The sequence below is a fragment of the Pleurodeles waltl genome, chromosome 2_2 (genome assembly GCF_031143425.1).
Source record: "Pleurodeles waltl isolate 20211129_DDA chromosome 2_2, aPleWal1.hap1.20221129, whole genome shotgun sequence".
NCBI lineage: Eukaryota > Metazoa > Chordata > Amphibia > Caudata > Salamandridae > Pleurodeles > Pleurodeles waltl.
The window spans coordinates 200,071,062-200,091,488 of NC_090439.1; the positions used below are offsets into that span (position 1 = coordinate 200,071,062).

A 20,427-nucleotide genomic window follows, 5' to 3' on the forward strand; every position below is an offset into this window, starting at 1 on the left:
ACATAATACAGTGGTTGGGGCAGGATTTACGATAAGGAAGGTTTTTGTACCCACACAAACCCATTTTAGCAACATTAGGATAATGAAAGACGGGGGGTGGGGGAACAACTTTCGAACCAGTACCATGCAGTTTGCATGCAGTACTATAATGCCAATGCATAGCTCATTGCTCTACCTTACGATTGAAAGTTAAGAACTGCAAGAAGCAAATGGATCTCCATGACAAAAGCAGTAACCCACTAAGCTGTGCTCATAAAATACAGTTCTGTGATCTGCATGGTATACAATCTTCGCAAGTGGGCATATTAACCCTCTGCACTACTGTAGATGATTCAAAACTGGCAATGGACAACTCCAATTTCTCTCAAGCAGGAAGATCCCCAGAGATATCAATATTGACAATTTTATAGTTGCTTGAAAACTGCTGGATATACAAGGAACGCTGCAGAGAGAGTGAGAACTGAGTAATTATGATTGCCAGGCCTGCTTATTTTGTTAATGGGGGTCGATGTTGCAGCACTGCTGCAAAACCACCCCCTAGTAACAAATCCACGCCACCCCCCGAGCCTCCCTGAGAAATGCCAGATGCAAAGTACAGTCAGTACGGCCTTGGATACATATATGTATCACTTTAGATACAAACATGACTGTTGGGAACATTGGTAGGGCGGTTTCTGGGATTAATGCCTCCACTCCATTAGGGGCTAGGCTGCCTCGCTCACCTATGGAGCATGTGGCTATTTCCAAAATGATCAGTATAACTTGTCTTTTATAATAAAAAATATATAATTTGACCCCTTGAAGGATGGAGGAATGGGTATGCTAAGTTTTGAATCTTATTATTGTGCTATGCAGTTTCTGTGGCCAATGAGGGGGACTGCCCTGCCCACAGATTTAGAGTCCACACAAATACACAGCATTTAAAGGTTGACAGATCATGCAGTTATTACGAGGACACATGCAGGGAGACAACATTTCTACTTGAACCACTCGGGCAGGAACAAGTGTGTAATAAGGCAGGTGGAGGGGGCGCTGTATGCACTTGACATACCTCTATGGTCTATGACAATTTCAAGGAGTGGTCCCTGGTATTTGATTGGAGGGTATGGAAGGAAGTGAGGGTGTGACCAGTTAGAAGGCTCTATCAGGAGGATTCCCTGCCCACATCTGCTGAGCTCCAAGCAGAAGTAGACATCTCTCAGACAGTTTATGGAGCATGCCACACTGACATGAGCAGCCAAGACCACGTGGGGTATGGAAGGGCTGGAACTTAATGTGCTTTTGACCATGTTGTTGACATACATTGTGTGTCCTCATGCCACCCTTCGGCTATTTACTGAGCCAATATTTTATGAGGACCCGACTCCCCTGAGGATCTGCTGGGAGTAATGTGTTAGGAACGTCCTAACTGACATTGAAGAGAAAAAGATCCTGATGTACACCAATATGATTAGGAATCAACTACCTAAATATATGCAACTAAATTGTATACAACAGACACAGAAGAATATTTCCTTCCAAACAGGGCCTCTGTCAGGCTTTTACCATATGCAGGGATGTGGTATTTAATAAAATATCTACTTGACCAAGGACAGGTTGCTTTATATATCTACTTATCCTGTAAAAAAAAAAAACTACTTGTCCCTCTGGTGCCATGTAGTGCAGCAACTAATTATGGCAGAAATATCATATATGAGCTCTGATAATAGCCTCTCTGATTATGCCACGGATAATACTATAGCAGGGCTTGAATACCAACAGCTTCCTTATTTTGCCACCTTTCAGCAGATCTTCTTACTAAGGCTGGAGGTAGGGGTGAGCAATAGTTCCAGGTTTGGAATGCCTTTTGAGTCTGTGCAAACCTACTAACATGCATGTTTTAAGGGTTTTTCCCAGCTCTTCTCTAATCATTTTCCATACTGAGAAAGGTTAAAAATGTACCTCTGACAAGGGTCAGAAGTAAAACTTCTTCCAGGGTTGGGGAAAAAAAACGGTTAAAGAGAAAGTTAAATTATAACCCACTTAACAGATTTCCGCATAAGCAAATCTACACTAGCAGATTTGCTCGTGCTAAAATACAGTTCAAAAATATTTTCTAGGAGAGTGCTTTCCTGGTCTACTTCTGTAAATTCATGAACTACGCAAATCTGCACTAATGCAAAGACATACCATGGATGCACTTTTGTGAATAGGCCATCTAAGTAGGTCTGTTGTTAACTAAGACCTATTGTTTCATTAAAATACTATCTCGCTCTCTTATCAATCAGCTGGCTTCACTGTGACTGATTCTACTTGCAGAACCCGCTCCTACTCAGGCCTGGATATCCTCAGGGGTGTTTAGTTCTGCACTCTAAAAATCTTTGTTACAGATCGCAACCTGCTCTTTCAAAAGGAGCATATCAGCACACAAAGTAGTTTTGTTCAGTGCCAAGAACTACTGTGGCAATGTGTGTTTCTTGCTAATATATGTTACTGTGGTGAGGGCCCAGCAGCTCCGACAACAATAACGATTTACAAAAATCATGTCAAAACAAGACACGCACTGACTGACCACCAGTGTTGGACCTATTGGCTTTGCCAAAGCTTGTTAACACTGTTCATTATGAGTATTTTACTGAAATACTAGCATGCATCAAGACATTTTCTTTCTTTCTGGTTATCTTGAAGATGTGCTCAGCACATTGGAGACTATGGATGCCCTGATGGCTATACAGGTGTACCGGGTCACCCTAGGCCACCTCCTTAGATTGATAGCTATAGGCTATGATTCCTGAGTAGCAGTGAGACCATCCCTGGATTTAAATTTGGTTACTTTGAGTTGTTTTCGAAGGTGGAGGATATGTTAGAAGTTTATTTCTTAGGCTCACACTGAACAAAAGATTGGCTCTCAATAAGCAAAATATTTTCTGAGATTGTATAATGTATATGGGCCGAAGTGATGTATATGGGCCGAAGTGATGTTCATTAATTGTGGATATGTGATAAATACAAAATATATTAAGAGCTATTAAAAAAATAATTTATAAAACCTCACACCTTGTAATTCTGAGCGCCCTCAAAAAATATTTTCACACTTGGGCCCCTCAAACTTTGACATACCTGCATAAAATTGTTGGGAGGACGGAGGGTGTTGTTGAGGGAGAGAAAGTTTATTATGTGGGGTACAGACCTAGTCTTTCAGACCCATTTCCTACCACAGTCTTATCTAGCATCATGGCACGCCTCTCCTGGTATTGTTCACATCTGTTCGGACAGAAACGTCCCTTGCAAGATAATGGACGTGGACCCCTGCCCTGAGTAGGTCCAACTGCAATGATGTTTGGATCCTTGTTGCTGATATATGTTGTTATGGGCAAACACAGATCATGCGTGTTTGCTATGACTTAGGCCAGTCTCATAGATGGTGGTCTGTTTGGACCGGGATGGGTCCCCAAAGCGCTACAGTTATAGTGGTAAAGGGCTATTGACTTTGACAAGAGCGTGGTGGTGGCAGCATATGATGTATTGATCAGTAAAAGTGAATAGGCCTTTTTACTTGTGTCACTGGAGTGCAGTCTACAGGCTCACTCATTTACAGTTCTGCTGCTGTGTGTGTGTGTGTGTGTGCACGTATGTCATCCTGGTATGTAGTGCTGCGCAGGGTTAGTGGGTGTTATATACATGGACTGGGTGTATGTATTCCTGTGAATGGTACAATACCTGAATGATGCACTGCTGGTCACTATGGGTGTGTTTTATATGTGTACTGGATGTATGTGAATGGCATGTCAAAGGCACGAGGTGCAGTGCATGTGGGTTGGAAGCATTTGCTTAGTGTGTGTGCTCGTGAATGGTATGATACATTGAAGATTCTGGATTCCATTTAGGGAGACCCAGAACTAACTGGAGGAGCAGCGGTATCTCCAGCTTCAGCATTGCCTTAACCGTCGCATGGGTGCTCGCCCGTGGACCCTTCAGCCCTCCACTCTGCTTTCCTACCTCAAGACCTGGGGTACCTTCCAGGAAGTAATGTCGGACAGCCTGATCAATCGTCATTTTTTCTCCCTGGCCCTCTTAAACACCCTCAGTACAAGAAGGCAAATGAGACTGCAGGTGGAATGTGAAATGGAGGATTGGGCTTACTTTCTAAAGGCACGCGACCATGCTGCGCAAGAGGCCCGGATGAAATTTTGCCTTTTTAAAACCCTACATGAATGGTCCTGGACGCCCCTGAAACTTAAGAGCTGCGGGACTCCTGTCTCATGCGAACTGTTGGCGTTGTCCTCATCCCAAATGTGGTCTGTTCCACATCCTCTGCGATTGCCCAGCCATCCAGTCCTATTGGTACGCATGCGGGAAACCACCCCAATCCCTCCCCCTGATCATCCTACATGAGACGGGTGAGGAGCGTGACCTCTCTCGTCTGCAAATCTGTCTATTGCACACAGCGCTAGCCACAGCCAAGATGTGCATCCTCCAACACCGGCGATCGACCATGATCCCCCTTCCACGAAAAATGGCTTACAGCAATGTATTGATCAGCCTCCCAAGAACAAATCATATATAACCTACCAGATAAAACTGGTGTCTTCCTTCAAACCCGGGCCCCTTTCTTTAATGACAATGTGTGTTAATCGCAAACGCCTCTTCCCCTATGCATTCTCCTATCCACCTGTATGCCCCCCCGTGCCTTAACCCCTCTCTTAAAACCATACCCATACACAACGCTGCACTCGCGTATTTCCCCTTCCCCCTCCCTCCTATCCCCCACTACCTACCCAACCACCCCACCTCTACTCTCACCCAGTGTTTCCTGCACCTCTTCCTCCCCTACTCCTCTCCTTTGCCCTATCCCCCGGTCGCATTACGCTTGTCTCCCTCTTTGCACTCTTCTCCCTCCTCCTATGGTACTGGACACGAGCCCCTTGACATTGATCATGCCTTACCCCATCCTTGAGCACCACTACTAACAACCCTCTATTTCTCCCTCTTTGCCCTAAGATAACCATCTACCTGCAACCAAGCTACTTAACCTAGGGTCCTTTCTGAAAGGTACATCATTAACATCAGTCCTTTAGCCTTAACCCTTGCACGTGTATGGACATCTGCTCAAGATTGGCACCCCGCCTTAGAACACCACCATACAAGAAAAAGACTATAGGTGGTACATCCTTCATCGTTCAAGCAGCCAAACTATGGAATTCATTACCCCCAACTATAAGAGCCACAGATAACTATCTTGTCTTCAGAAAACGATTTGAGAGTTGGCTCTTTCCTTCATAACCACCATATTCAAACAACTATGGACTGCATATGCCTATGTTGATAAATATTTGTTTCTGATTATGTGTATATTTCTAGTAATGGATAGTTTCTTTAGAAAATATGTATTGCTACTATGTCATAACAATAAAATACACACACACACTCTTTAAACCTGTTTGACTAAGTATATTTTACCCATGGTTCTAATTATGTATTGTATGTGCATATGTGTGTGTATTCATGTGTGTTTGTATATATCTATATCTATATATGTATGTATATGTTGTTTCTGTGCTTAGCATGTTCGTGGATCATTGCATGGCTCCTGGGTGGGTTGTTATGCTAGATATCTATGAATTCCTGCTCTCATCTTATCACACTTATCTACCCATCATCATATGTCATGTCTCTATCAAACTATCCTCCATTCCCACTGACTCATCCCAAATCCTTTCTACTACTTTCATCCCCTAAATAACTCTGCCTAAGCTCTTCCCTCCGCTTCCACATCTAACTCACCAAACCTCACTCTACTACCGTGACCTCCCACACAACCCTACTAAATTCTCCCGCATTTATCTCACCCTGCTACTATGCTCTCCCTAACCCTTCCACATACTCTTCCCTCCTCCATCCCCCTTTACTCATCCCAAGCCTTTGGGTTGAGTAAACTAAGGATATACTCCCAATTAACACTTCTGGATTTCTTTCCTCCTCCACCCCTCCATTACTCCAGTCAATCTAACTAACAAACTCTCATATCCGTGGCTCAAATTAACTCGTAATAATACTAAAACTGTACTCATCATTTTCCGATACTAATCCATCACTTATTCTTGTTGGGTTCCAGAGTAGCGTGCTACTCACCGAAAAGCGCTTCAACGCCTCGTCAGGGGTAGTAAGCGCTATATAAATACGATTACAATACAATACCATCTGTGATACAATGGCGCATGAAACTCTATGACTTGCGTCCACTTATACTTCCGGACTCTGACGTTGTAGGAAAGTACCCCCAATTTCTGCCTGATGTCAGTGTGTTTTTGACTGTCACTGGGATCCTGCTAGTCAGGACCCCAGTGCTTATGGTTTATGGCCTGCTTGTCAGTGTATTTCACTGTTTTTTTTAAATTGTCACTGTAGTCCTGCTAATCAGAACTCCAGTGCTCATGCTCTCTCAGTTTCTACATTTGTCACTACATACTAGTGGCTCAGTACTTCGCACTATTTCACAGCCATTTTCACTGCACCAGGTCACTTAAAGTCACCTATATATCAGGTCTTCCAACACTGAAGGCTGGGTGCAAAGTACCTGTGTGTGAGGGCACCCCTGCAGTAGCAGAGGTGCCCCCACGTCGTCAAGGCTCATTTTCCAGGACTTTGTGAGTGCGGGGACGCCATTTTAAATCTGCACTGTACATAGGTCAATACCTATGCACAGCTTCACAATGGTAACTCCGAATATGGCCAAGTAAGGTGTCTAGCAACTGGGAGTTGTACCCCAATACTGATTCCAGTATTGGTTGCACAATCCCATGTACTCTGAGGCATCCACAGTGGACTCCCGGTACTGCCATACCAGCCTTCTGAGGTTTCCACTGCAGCCCCAGCTGCTGCCACCTCAAAGACAGGCTTCTGCCCTCCTAGGACTCGAGCAGCTCAATCCCAGGAAGGCAGAACAATGCATTTCCTTTAGGAGAGCAGTGTTACACCCTCTCCTTTTGGAAATAAGTATTACAGGCATGGGAGGGGTATCCTCCAAGAGCCTCTGGAAATGCTTTGAAGGGCACAGATGGTGTCCTTCTTGCATAATCCAGTCTACACCAGTTCAGGGACCCCCAGTTCCTGCCCGGGAAGACTCTGGACAAAGGAAAGGGGAGTGACCACTCCCCTGTCCATCACCACCTCAGGGGTGGTTCCCAGAGCTCCTCCACAGTGTCCCTGGGTTTTGCCATCTTGGATTCCAAGTTGGTGGGGGCACACTGGGAGCATCTGAGTCGCCAGTGCCAGTAGGTGACGTCAGAGACCCCTCCTGATAGGTGCTCACCTGGTTAGGTGACCAATCCCCCTCTCAGGGCTATTTAGGGTCTCTCCTCTGGGTATTTCTTCAGATTTAGATTGCAGGACTCCAGCAGGAATGCTCTGCATCCTTTACTTTATCTTCTACTGATGGATCAACCACTGACTACTCCAGGAACTCTACAAAACTGCAACTAACAAGCTAAGATGACTTCTGCAACATTGTATTTTCTGCTCGTGCCAGCAACGGAAACAGTTTCCAGTTAGTGCATCCTCCGAGGACGGTCTGTCTTCAGCCCGCACCAGAAGAACCAACAGTATCTCCCGTGGAGTGACGGAGTCACTTCCCTGCTTCAGCAGGCACACCTCTGCAGTGATTACCGGTGGTTTGGGTCCCCTCTCCAGACAACAGGAGTGGATCCAGCGACACAGTTGGTGAACTAAAGTGACTCCGACAGTCTCAACTTCCAGCTGTCCAATTTTGGTGGGGGTAAGGGCTTGCAGTTGCCAAGGCTTGTGTGCGACCTTCCAAGAAGTTATTTGTGCACAGCGCCGCTTACGCCCCCAGCACTTCATTCTGTGACGCACAGCTTCCTGAGTGGTTCTCCAGCAGCGTGGGAATCCTTTGTGTCGTGCTGCGTGGGCCTCAATTTGCACCTTATTGGTCCCTGTGCTGTGGTACTCCTGTGTGAGCTGCCTGGTCTTGTGAGGGCTCTGAGTTGCTGAGAGCCCCCTCTGTCTCCCTCTCCTGGGTAGAGGCCACCAGGTCCCTCCTGGTCCAGGACAGCGCCATTTTCCACTAACCGCGAGCTTTGCGTGTGCCAAGGCTTGTTGGCGGAATCCAGCAACGCAAACCAGACTGCATTCATCCATTCGGCATGGGACATCTTCTGCTTCAACCAGGAACCCACATCTGTCTTCTTTGGTGCAATACTGACTGTCTTCTCACTGGTGGTTCTTCTTTTGCACTATCCAGGTTAGCAGGGGCTCCTGTTCTCCCAGGACTCTTCAATGCTTCATGGTCTTGGCCCTCTTCTTCCACAGGTCCTCGGGTCCAGGAATCCATCGTTGATGTCTTGCAGTCTCTTCTGGTTCTTGCATTATCTTCTATCATGACTTCTAGTGTGTTTTAGGAAACTTGCTGTGTTTCACTCCTGCTTTCCTGGGCTCCGGGGTGGGGTATATTACTTACCTTTGGTGTTTTCTTACACTCCCAATGCCCCTCTACACACTACACTTGCCTAGATGGGAAACCGACTTTCGCATTCCACTATTTTAGTATATGGTTTGTGTTCCCCCTAGGCCCATTGAAACCTATTGTGATTTTCACTATTTTCACTGTTTTCCTACAGTGTACTTACCTGTTTTTGGTTACTAGTGTATATATTGTGTAATTTACTTCCCTCCTAAGGGAGTATAGCCTCCAAAGTATTTTTGGCATTGTGTGACTAAAATAGAGTACCTTTATATTTGTAACACAGAGTATTGTCTTTCATGTGTGTAACTACTGTGTGACTACAGTGGTATTGCAAGAGCTTTGCATGTCTCTTAGTTACGCCTTGGCTGCTCTGCCTACAGCTACCTCTAGACAGATTGGATTCTACACACTGTGTACATTTCACTAATAAGGGATAACTGGACCTTGTCTAAGGAGTAAGTGCCTTTGGTACCCACTACAAACCAGGCCAGCCTCCTACAGACATCGCATCAAATTGCTTTGTAATTGTCCTTTGCTATTTTTTAACATTGAGGTTTTTTTCTTCACTACTTCTGTATAGTGATGCATTAATTAACCAATACAGAATTACAAAAACAAAAAAAGATAAAAATGAATCATTAAACTAGGTGATGCAATTTCCACACATTTTTGTGTTCTGTAGAGTTGTATTAGTAAAACTGTTTGTCTGTGCAAATGTAATTTCATCGCAATTAAAAATGTGTTGTCTGTAATGGCAGTGTGCTACCACACCATTAATACCCCACTCTGCACCACTGCACTCTTTCTGCGTCACTGCACTCTATGCCTCTACTCTACCATGTACCACTCTACTCTATGCCAATGCATTCTTGGCCTGCGCACTCGAAACCCCTCCATCTAGGACACGCCAGTCTACTCTGCACAACTCCACTGTACGCCACTCTGCAACACTGCACTCTATGCCAATGCACTTTACTCTGTAACTCTCAACTCTATGCCCCTGCACTCTAAGTCACTCCACTGAACAACACTTTAATCTACGCTGCCACACTGTACTCTACGCCACTGCACTCTACGGCACCATATCCATAGATTAGATGAAGGATTTATGTAGGGACCGAGGATGGAGCATTCCCAGGAAGAAGAACAGAGAGGTACATACTAATTTCATTAGGGACCAGTTTGAGACACTGTGGAAAAGGAAGAGGTGGCAATTGACTCTGGTGAGATAACCATGTTTGGAATCCTGGAAGAGAGAACAGTAGATTCAGGCTCTAGGATCCCTCTACAGCATATCTACCGCAGACACACACAACGTGTGTCCCCTAGTGCATTATCCAGTTTCCCCGAGACAATTGCCACCTTTAGTTTCTACAATGCCCAGATGTGTGCACCACCTCGAATTTCTAGGATACCATTGTCACCAATTCCAGGAGTAAACCCTTAAGTGGGTTGAGTCTAGCAGATAACCTTTCCCTGCTACCCAGGCATTAACTCTAGGGCCAGCTGACCCCCTTCTAGAGGGTCATTCCTCATGTCACTTTGCAACAAGTCACAAAGAGGTTCACCATCTTCCTCTGCCATAGCCAGGACTTCACTGTGAAATCTGTCCAGAGGTAAGGTATCAGCCTGCTCCCATGAACACCTTCTAAAGTTCCTTTCTGGCACATGTTGACCAAGTAGCTAACTTCAGAAATCTTCTAAATTACCTTGTATGGCTCCACACCATTTGTTTGTAAACATCACTTGTGCCTAAATCTATTAGCCCCATCTAGAGTGGCTCCATGTTATTCACAAGTGTCAGTTCATTTTAAAATCATAGTGCCCAAGTTGATTATGGCACTGTATTTCATATGGCTACAAGTGACTGTTTAAAATGCTATACTAAGGAATTCTTCCTTTGGGTACACAATAATACCATACACATCAGTTTCGGAAGCAGCTGTATCTGGCTAGGGCAGACAATATTGTTGTTCGCACATCAGCGATTGTGTAGTTTGGGCTGGGTTAAACACACTGGACCAACTGAGTAATTGGGAAGCTATTGTTTCTGCTAATGGTGGTGTGTAACCACTTTGCAGGGTCTTTTGGCACAATTGGGGAAACACTGCAAGAGCTGTGGTAAGTACAATGTAAAAGGTGAAGGCGTTACTAAAACTCAAGGATTAAGGTGTCTTGGATGATGAGATTGGGAGGGTGAAACGATTCTGCCTCACGCACACTGCCACATGAATGCCTACACTCTGCAGCTTAATTTGAAGAGACGACTTGGAGGCATAATAAACTAGACAACCCCAAACATGTGAAGGGTACACACATCTTGGAGGTATGGTTTGATGATTCAACGATGTTGCTATTCAGACAGTTCTGTTTGGTCCATGAAATAAATATCCTTTCTCAACAGTCTACCCTATAGGGGTTGTGGCAGACAGCAAGTTTTTTTCCTGAGAAGACCCACTAGAGAGTTTGGGTCGAAATGTCAACGCTGTAGTAGTTCTTTCCAGTGAGTATATATTTGAATACAGAAATCAAGATATGTACTGAACTGTGTATTTTCATAAAAATGTGGCCATCCAAACTATATTAGTGCATCATATTTTATTGTTCACATCACTGCACCTTTGAATACTGCGCCGACTGCATCGCTGTAATTTGAAAACCATCTATTTGAAGAATAGATGCAAGAAGGCAGTGTTGTCAGTGAGAAAGAGCTTATTGTATTGTAACTTCATGGTGACACATGAACGAGACATGCATAACTGATGTGTTGGCGCTGGTTCCGTTTACGGGCATAAAGGCAGTGGCCTGTGTAAATTCCTAACCCTATGCCAGACACCGCTACCTTCAAGCCATCCCTCAATGTAGCCACAGGATATCCTCGAAAGTCTCTTTAACTGGCCGTATCCTACTAGCCCTCCCACTCTCCTTCCTGCACTGCTGGTGTGTCATTTCTTTCTCCCTTTAGCGTGTTCAACAGTATCAGGTCTGCTTTATTGTCCGATATTTGTCCCACTGCCATGCCCTCACTGGTGCAGGTGGTAGAATGCTGAAAAAGCCAACTCTAATCTCTGGGGTGGGGTATCCTTCACCCTAAGAACCGAGCCTGCAAGTTTGTTGCATTGACTCCAGCAGGATGTAGTGCGCGACATATAAATCAAAAACATAAATAAGCACGCTAGCCTTTACCACTAGTCACGCGGAGGAATACTAACATTCACTATAATTATTTCTCGGACACGGTTCATCAGTTTGTGTAAGGTTACGGTAAGCGGAAGAGGGCCCATATCTTTAAGCCTAATACTACCAGTTGTTCTCCATTGTAGATCCAGGCTTTCAGCTTCACAGACTCTTAAGGGAATCTTCCGAGTTGCCTATACGACGTACGCTCCTTGAAAAGGTTGCACTATTTAAAAACGCTCTAATAAGTATTTAATTAATGGTGTGGCAGGGGCACCAATATTTCCAGGTCAAAGGGAGGTTCGTTAGAGCCGTTACCACTGAAAGATATGAGTGAAGACTACATGCTGACAAAGTTGTGCCTAGTGTGGGTCTCCATAACGGGAGTCTCGTTCTGACCTATGTATTAGTTCCAGGATGTTCCTAGCTCCGGGAGGCTTCGCTTCGCTTCCGGATTTTTGGCCAATCACATTGAGACACACCAAGCACGTCCGCGAACCAAAGGAGACGACAACGATGAGAACAAATGGAGGAGCGCAACTGTTAATATTGCCACAAACCTACCCCACGGATAGAGCCCCCGAGGGGTTAGGGTTTAATAAAAATCACCTCAGCGCAGCAACAACCGCCTGCAATCAAGAACTGCAGTAACACTACTTTCAGTACTAACTTCAAGTGCCAGACCAACATAGACACCCGCAGCAAGACAATTAAGTTAGCTACCCAAGGCTCCCAACCGCCTTTACTATTTTGGTTTAATTCTGCAACTCCGCTTCAATGTATTCACTGCTGAGTTGAAATAAAGCCCCCTTCCTCTACAAGTCGCCGGGGGTATCACTCACCAGGAGCAGCAGGAAGCGCTGGGCCTGGAAGGCTAGGTTTCTCATGGTGCGCCGGTATAACTGAGTCCGTACTGGAGGGATGGGAAGGGAGTCCTGCAATAATCCAGCTGCCCGGCCTACAGGAAGCAGTGAGAGAGGCATAGACATAGAAACAAGGCTGCTTCCGAATGCATCATTTTGCTGGCAACCATTTTAGAATGGAAACATTTAACTTTTTTTAACAACTGACAATTTACGAAGATCCTCACTCCACCAGAAAGGGAGTGTTTCTTAAGTAACGCAACTAACTTTAACTTTTACAGAGTCCATTTTTACAAAGTCCACAGCCACATGTTGTTTTTCATTTTCTCCCTGATTTTTTTTACGCAAAATGTCAGCGTGTCTTTTTCAAGATAGTTTCTCCACTGCCATAGGGCTGTTATGCTATTAGCTTTCTCCTTTACTTTCGATTTACACGCTGGGGGCGGGTGAGCGGATCTTGTATTGCTTCCGGGTCTCTTGAGCTTGCCACACTGGTTGGTCGCCCTGGAAGCTGCAAATTCAATTAAGGACCGGAGCCTCCAATTATGCTTCACGTTCCTTACTTTATTTTCTCAGCAGCCAATTAGAAGAAAGTTCAAAACTCTACATTGCCCCTAAATCCCAATATATCACACGAGTAACCATAGAGCACCAGCCCTATATTACCTGCCAGGCACATTCCCACTTCCTCTTTCTTTGCTGCTCAGCAGCCAGTAAAGTACAATTATATTTCCTGAGCAATTATAGCATTGGTTTGCCATTGTTTCATGTACGCTATATTAACTGTTTGCGGTTCGCGCATTGTATTTTTTAACTCCTTCCAGGAATACTTCTGAGCGCCCCGAATGCGCCCGATCTGTTGGGGCCACGCGTCCAGTCTCACCTTGCGTGTTTCGCTTTGATGTGGTGGTGCGCTCTCGCACCCCTACAGGTTTGAGAGAGCCTTCAATTCCTCCCTTCGAGGCACCCGCTGCCTCGTAAAAACTCTTGTGTAGCTGGAGCGAGGGGAGAGGAGAGACACGGCTCGGCTGCACGGTCCTCTGTTTATTTCTGACGCATGGGGGCTATGCGCCTGAGAGAGTGTAGTTTAAATATTACCTATTTTTAGATGTGAAATGCTTATATTTAACAATGCTGCATTAATAATATTATTCATTAAAACGTATCTTAAACATGAAGAATTATTGTACGCATATACTAAATATTAATAAGAAGAAATGATTACTTGTATTTGGATTAATTGAATGTGTTAACACGTAAGAAGATTGCATTTATTAGAATCCATAAACCTTAAGTTAGCGTGAGTCGAAGAACTGGCTATGTAGCTCTCATATTAAAGCATATTTTCTTTTTCTCCAGTGTGCTGACTTGCAAAAGGCCATGACCCAGCATTTGTTCTTTTCTACTTTTTGCAACAATGCTAGTTTTTCCCATTCGCATGCTAGCTGCTTTATTATAAAGTTATACGCTTTGCAACAAAATATGGACACTTTCAAGGACATTGAACCACGGAAAAGAGAACTCTTGACCCGAAGAGTGTGCCAGAAAATGAAGTAATCCCGGACGTGCCACCTACGAAAAACTTAAATTATGAAGACCAATCAAAATATTATAATTTATCTCGAGATGACAAATGCATTACTTAATGTATAATTTATAGGTTACAGATAGTGGGGTGAAGTGACTATCCAATAGAATTTTGGGGGAAGGTATTGCCAAAAGGGGATAAAAACTCATGACACAGGAGACTCGAGAGCACGAGGTAGGGAATGATATCGATTGCATCCAGAAACTCTGTCACTCTGTTTGGTGACTTGAGACTTAATAAACCATCCTCACCCTTAGTTGCCCCAGTACACTTTTCCTCCTTATGAGGGAAGTGCCCCTGCTTTAGACTAGATATATTGACGGCGATCTAACTGATGTCCTGAAGACAAAGACTGATCCTGTATGCTGACCTATCCTGAGGAAGGTAATTATGTCTGTTGCTATTAAAATTCGTTTATTTGCCTTTCCTTTCTAGGTACCAACTGCTGTGTTTTGATTAGTGGCCTTAGTTAGATGTTTTCCAAATTGATGTTCTAAATTGTTTTGCATGAAGCCCAACATGCTAATGCTAATTAGCGGTTAGATAAGATACTCTCTTTGACTGACAAATGGACATGACTGACGTTGTGCAATGCTGATCTGAGATTTATACGCTGCTCTATGTACTCTGATTTGTGTATATTATATGTTAGTGTCTTAATGATTGTCGTTTCCGCATTGTCAAAATCTTACCACAGTTGCCATATCGTGATTATGCTCCTTTGCTTCTTGGTACTGAGATTAATACATTTGCTATTAGATTGTAACCAATAGGGAATAAAATTCGCAAAACTTCTAACAAAGTGTGGTTATTCATGACTGAAAGGTCATGGTTGCGCCGAAGGTTTAACAAATGTCTAAAGTGAAATACATTGTGGTGATATACGTTGATAACATTATTGATATATTGCTTGACATACTGATCAGTTACCTCGTCTTACGGTGTCTCACCACTGGGTCAAAAGATTCATCGGCCTTAAAACGAGTCCTAATGTGTATAAATTGTCATAGAAGGACGCGTTAGCAGTTCTGGAAGCAGAGCGACGGTTTGGCCCTTGGGGGCCCTAAGTCGAAGATTCATTGTTTAATTTGTTTTTCTGTAATAATGCAATTTGGAGAAATGATGGGTTGCTGAGCTCGCCATGGCTTTCCCGGGATCTCGGAACCTGCCTAAATGAGTTGGGAATGTTCTCGGCGCTATAGTATGTGTGGTTAGGGTCTTTGCGCTTGCCTAAATCTTATGCATCTTGCAGGTGGTTGTGGAAAAATTGTGTGTATTTAGGCCAAATTAAGTGTTTAGAAGGAGTAGGTGTACTCCATAGTAGGGAAGTCGGCGTACTTCATGTGAATGTAGCGCTTGTAGCTCAAAATTATCCACGTGGTTGGTTGACCTGTTGAGGTCTAAGACTCCGGAGTATGATGATAAATGTGGTTCATGTTGTAATCTGTGCGGTTTAGTAGGTCAATCGGGCGTGGTTGACAAGTCGAGTTTGAGTCATAACGCATGAATGAAACCTTCAATGGAGATTTGACAAATTCTAAAGTGCACTAGAAGGAGTCATTGACAAGTCGAGAGTACAATTTGCGGGTCGAATTCTGCTTGCGTATGCGGGAACTGAGAAGGAGAGAGTAGCGGCCGAGGCTTCAAGTGAAATCTCTGTAAAGTTCTGAAGCGAATGTTTTACCCTCCCTGTAGTAAACCAACAGATTTGTGTTGTCATTTTAAGGTGCTCGCAATAATTTTACATTAGTTTGTGTGAATTGTAAGGGTCAGTGAGGAGCGGACAAGCCGCAAGACTTTGTCAGCTGCTGTGTGTGTGAGTGTGACGTCAGTGGTGCCGCGCTGAGATAGGTCAGATGTCGAGAGGGGTCGCGCACGGATTGGCTGCCGTCCGTGAGAGGCAATAGGTTGAGAAAGGGCAGGTGAAGAGTGTCCTGGGAACTAAGCCATTTCTGATTGAATATAAATAAGAGGATCATAAAAATGAATTTTATTAAAGCATTCAAGAGTGCTCTAAAAGGAGATGTATATATTGTAGCAACTGATGGGGAACCTACACCACCTGAGGGTACTCCAGCTTATACGGTGATATACTTGCTTATGGATGAAACAGTGGCGCAAATTAACAGAGAAAGAAGGGTGTTTAGCGTTTCCAGAACATGGGACGTTCAATCCAAAGATACTAGAAAATCTGAGGTGGATGTTAAGTACACAACAGCCACCTCCAAGACCGGCACAATATGAGGCTTTAGCGATTTGGGACCTAATGGCTCTTAAACATAGACAAGAAAGGTTTCAGAGAAGGCTGAAAAGTGCAGAAAAATCTTATGCAGAGGCAAGGTGGGACAATGAAAGTAAAATGTGGAGAAGGGGAATCGTAGATGGGCTGAAGTTATTCCCAGCAATAACTCAGGGAGAAGAAATACAGGGGAAGAAAGCCTCTTGTAAAACTGATAAAGACTCAGGCAAATCTAAAGAAAATAAAAGATCATGGGAAGAAGACGATGGTTCAGATGATGAGGAATTTATGGATAGATTGTTACATGATCGTCCGCCACCATATGCGGTGAGCGACAGTGCTCCAAGTACTACCTTGGATCCTGGGAACCAGACGCAGGAAAAGGGAGTTACTGATACGGTACAGACTAGCGATACAGCTTTGACACAGAATGGTGTCAGTGTACCCACTGCAACCGACATGCTGATACAGTTACAACCTCCACCGCAGATAAAGAGAATCTACCCTGATGTTCCAGTGCTCGAAACTACTACGAATTTGATTGTGCCGCCAGACCCGATATATACAAAGCCAAAGTTAATACAGATTGAATCAACTCCGAAGCTAATGTCTCAACCCCCACAGTTGATACCAGGGTATAATCCTATAGCGGGACCACCATTAGTACCGGTCCCAGGTACATTGGAACAGACCTATGGTGTTGAAGCTCCAAGAGGTCTGGGTCAGACACCTGCCACTATATCATTACCTATTACTGTTGGTCCCCCAGTGCCATTGTATGCACAAGGTAAAACAGGGATGTGTGATCAGGGAGTGATGACTCAGGAAGCGATAAGAGGAGGGCCTATGGGAACTCCACAGATAATGGCTCCCGGAAAGCAAGTAAATGAGCCACCAAGACCCTTAATGGACCTTAGTCCAGTGGGGGCACCTCTCGAAGCAATGCGTCAAGCAGGATTAGGAGTTTTAACTCCCCAGACCATGAGTACAAATACCTCGCATTCTCCAATGATACATGCAGGGAACATTTCACTGCAGGGTTTTACAGTACAACAGTTAAATGAATGGTTAGAGAAAGCATATACCTCGCAAAAGATTACAGTGACCACAGTTGAACCCGAGAAAGAGAAACAAGATGAATACCTGAACCTTGTACGATTAGGAGCAGAAGCTGCTGAGTCAGTAGAAGGGACAATGGGAGTAAATAGATTGGAGTCATACACAGAAGCAGAATTAAGATACCTGTGTCCCAAAATTACTAAGGAGGTAGGCAAAATACATCAGAGATTGGCAAACCTAGCAGACAAATACAGTATCGATATCGGAAACACTAAGCATTTGAAAAGGAGTTACAGATTAGATTTCGATTCAAAAGATTTTGAACATATGAGATCTGCAGGAATGAAAGCACATTTAAGAGAATTGTTGCAGAGTCCACAAATTTGGGGTGCATTGGAGAAATGGGAAGGCAGATGGGCAAAGAAAAGTGATAAGGGAAAGAATGACAGTCCAGGGTCTAATCAAGCTAGGACCTCACCTAATCTGGATTCAGTAAAAATACTGCCTATGAGAGAGACAGCTGGCGGTGTTTTAGTGCATGTGCCATGGACTAGAGGAGACATTTTATCCTTTACGAATGATTATCCTAGGCTAAGAGAGAAGCCGATCGATTGGTATCAACAAACGGATAGGTTTGTGAAGCTTGCAAAGTGTCTCTGGGAAGATCTGAATACTTTGTTTGAGATCATTGTTCCGCCAGATTTGTGGCTCGAGTGCAAGAGAGGGGTAGATTGGCCGACAAAGGAGCCGGCAAGAGATAAGGTGACCGGAGCGCCTTCAGAAGAGGTGATGAAATATTATCATAAAGTGATTGAGTTTTTGAAGCAAAAGGTGTCGCCGAAAGTGACTGATTGGCAGAAAATCGACCGGACCTCTCAGGAGGTTAAAGAGTCAATACATGCTTATTACGAGAGATTGTTGAAAGAATTCAAGCATTACAGTGTGTAGGAAGGTGGCTCTGTATGCACTATTTCAAAGTAAGGAATAGTATGCACAGAGTCCAAGGGTTCCCCTTAGAGGTAAGATAGTGGCAAAAAGAGATAATACTAATGCTCTATTTTGTGGTAGTGTGGTCGAGCAGTAGGCTTATCAAAGGAGTAGTGTTAAGCATTTGTTGTACATACACACAGGCAATAAATGAGGAACACACACTCAGAGACAAATCCAGCCAATAGGTTTTGTTATAGAAAAATATCTTTTCTTAGTTTATTTTAAGAACCACAGGTTCAAATTCTACATGTAATATCTCATTTGAAAGGTATTGCAGGTAAGTACTTCAGGAACTTTAAATTATTACATTAGCATGTATACTTTTTACATAAAACACAATAAGCTGTTTTAAAAGTGGACACCGTGCAATTTTCACAGTTCCTGGGGGAGGTAAGTTTTGTTAGTTTTGTCAGGTAAGTAAATCACTTACAAGTCTCGGGTTTGGGTCCAAGGTAGCCCACCGTTGGGGGTTCAGAGCAACCCCAAAGTTACCATACCAGCAGCTCAGGGCCGGTCAGGTGCAGAGGTCAAAGAGGTGCCCAAAACGCATAGGCTTCAATGGAGAGAAGGGGGTGCCCCGGTTCCGGTCTACCAGCAGGTAAGTACCCGCGTCTTCGGAGGGCAGACCAGGGGGGTTTTGTAGGGCACCGGGGGGGACACAAGTTCACACAAAAAGTACACCCTCAGCAGCACTGGGGCGGCCGGGTGCAGTGTAGAAACAAGCGTTGGGTTTTCAATGTAAATCAATGAGAGATCAAGGGATCTCTTCAGCGTTGCAGGCAGGCAAGGGGGGGGCTCCTCGGGGTAGCCACCACCTGGGCAAGGGAGAGGGCCTCCTGGGGGTCACTCCTGCACAGGAGTTCCGTTCCTTTAGGTGCTGGGGGCTGCGGGTGCAGGGTCTTTTCCAGCCGTCGGGAAATGGAGTTTCAGGCAGTCGCGGTCAGGGGGAGCCTCGGGATTCCCTCTGCAGGCGTCGCTGTGGGGGCTCAGGGGGGACAACTTTGGTTACTCACGGTCTCGGAGTCGCCGGAGGGTCCTCCCTGAGGTGTTGGTTCTCCACCAGTCGAGTCGGGGTCGCCGGGTGCAGTGTTGCAAGTCTCACGCTTCTTGCGGGGAGTTGCAGGGGTCTTTAAGTCTGCTCCTTGAAACAAAGTTGCAGTTCTTTTGGAGCAGGGCCGCTGTCCTCGGGAGTTCCTTGTTTTGCTTGAAGCAGGGCAGTCCTCTGAGGATTCAGAGGTCGCTGGTCCTTTGGAAAGCGTCGCTGGAGCAGGGTTCTTTGGAAGGCAGGAGACAGGCCGGTAGGACTGGGGCCAAAGCAGTTGGTGTCTTCTGTTCTTCCTCTGCAGGGGTTTTTCAGCTCGGCAGTCTTCTTCTTCTTGTAGTTTCAGGAATCTAAATTCTTAGGTTCAGGGAAGCCCTTAAATACTAAATTTAAGGGCGTGTTTAGGTCTGGGGGGTTAGTAGCCAATGGCTACTAGCCCTGAGGGTGGGTACACCCTCTTCGTGCCTCCTCCCAAGGGGAGGGGGTCACATCCCTAATCCTATTGGGGAATCCTCCATCTGCAAGATGGAGGATTTCTAAAAGTTAGAGTCACTTCAGCTCAGGACACCTTAGGGGCTGTCCTGACTGGCCAGTGACTCCTCCTTGTTTTTCTCATTATTTTCTCCGGCCTTGCCGCCAAAAGTGGGGGCAGTGGCCGGAGGGGGCGGGCAACTCCACTAGCTGGAGTGTCCTGCGGTGCTGGCACAAAGGGGTGAGCCTTTGAGGCTCACCGCCAGGTGTGACAGCTCCTGCCTGGGGGAGTTGTTAGCATCTCCACCCAGTGCAGGCTTTGTTACTGGCCTCTGAGTGACAAAGGCACTCTCCCCATGGGGCCCGCAACATGTCTCGGTTGTGGCAGGCTGCTGGAACTAGACAGCCTACCCAGATAGTCGGTTAAGGTTTCAGGGGGCACTATCTAAGGTGCCCTCTGGGGTGTATTTTACAATAAAATGTACACTGGCATCAGTGTGCATTTATTGTGCTGAGAAGTTTGATACCAAACTTCCC

General features: G+C 45.0%; 1 protein-coding gene across 2 annotated transcripts in view; it reads right to left on the reverse strand.

The window, feature by feature from the left end:
- Positions 1-12,636, reverse strand: part of ERP44 (endoplasmic reticulum protein 44) — a 1,253,443-nt gene extending 1,240,807 nt beyond the window's left edge. For both annotated transcript variants that reach the window (XM_069219628.1, XM_069219627.1), the window contains exon 1: positions 12,481-12,636. In XM_069219628.1, coding sequence (XP_069075729.1) covers positions 12,481-12,627 — 147 coding nt within the window. In that variant the 5' untranslated portion in view covers positions 12,628-12,636. The remainder of the gene's footprint in view (positions 1-12,480) is intronic.
- Positions 12,637-20,427: the final 7,791 nt, after the last annotated feature.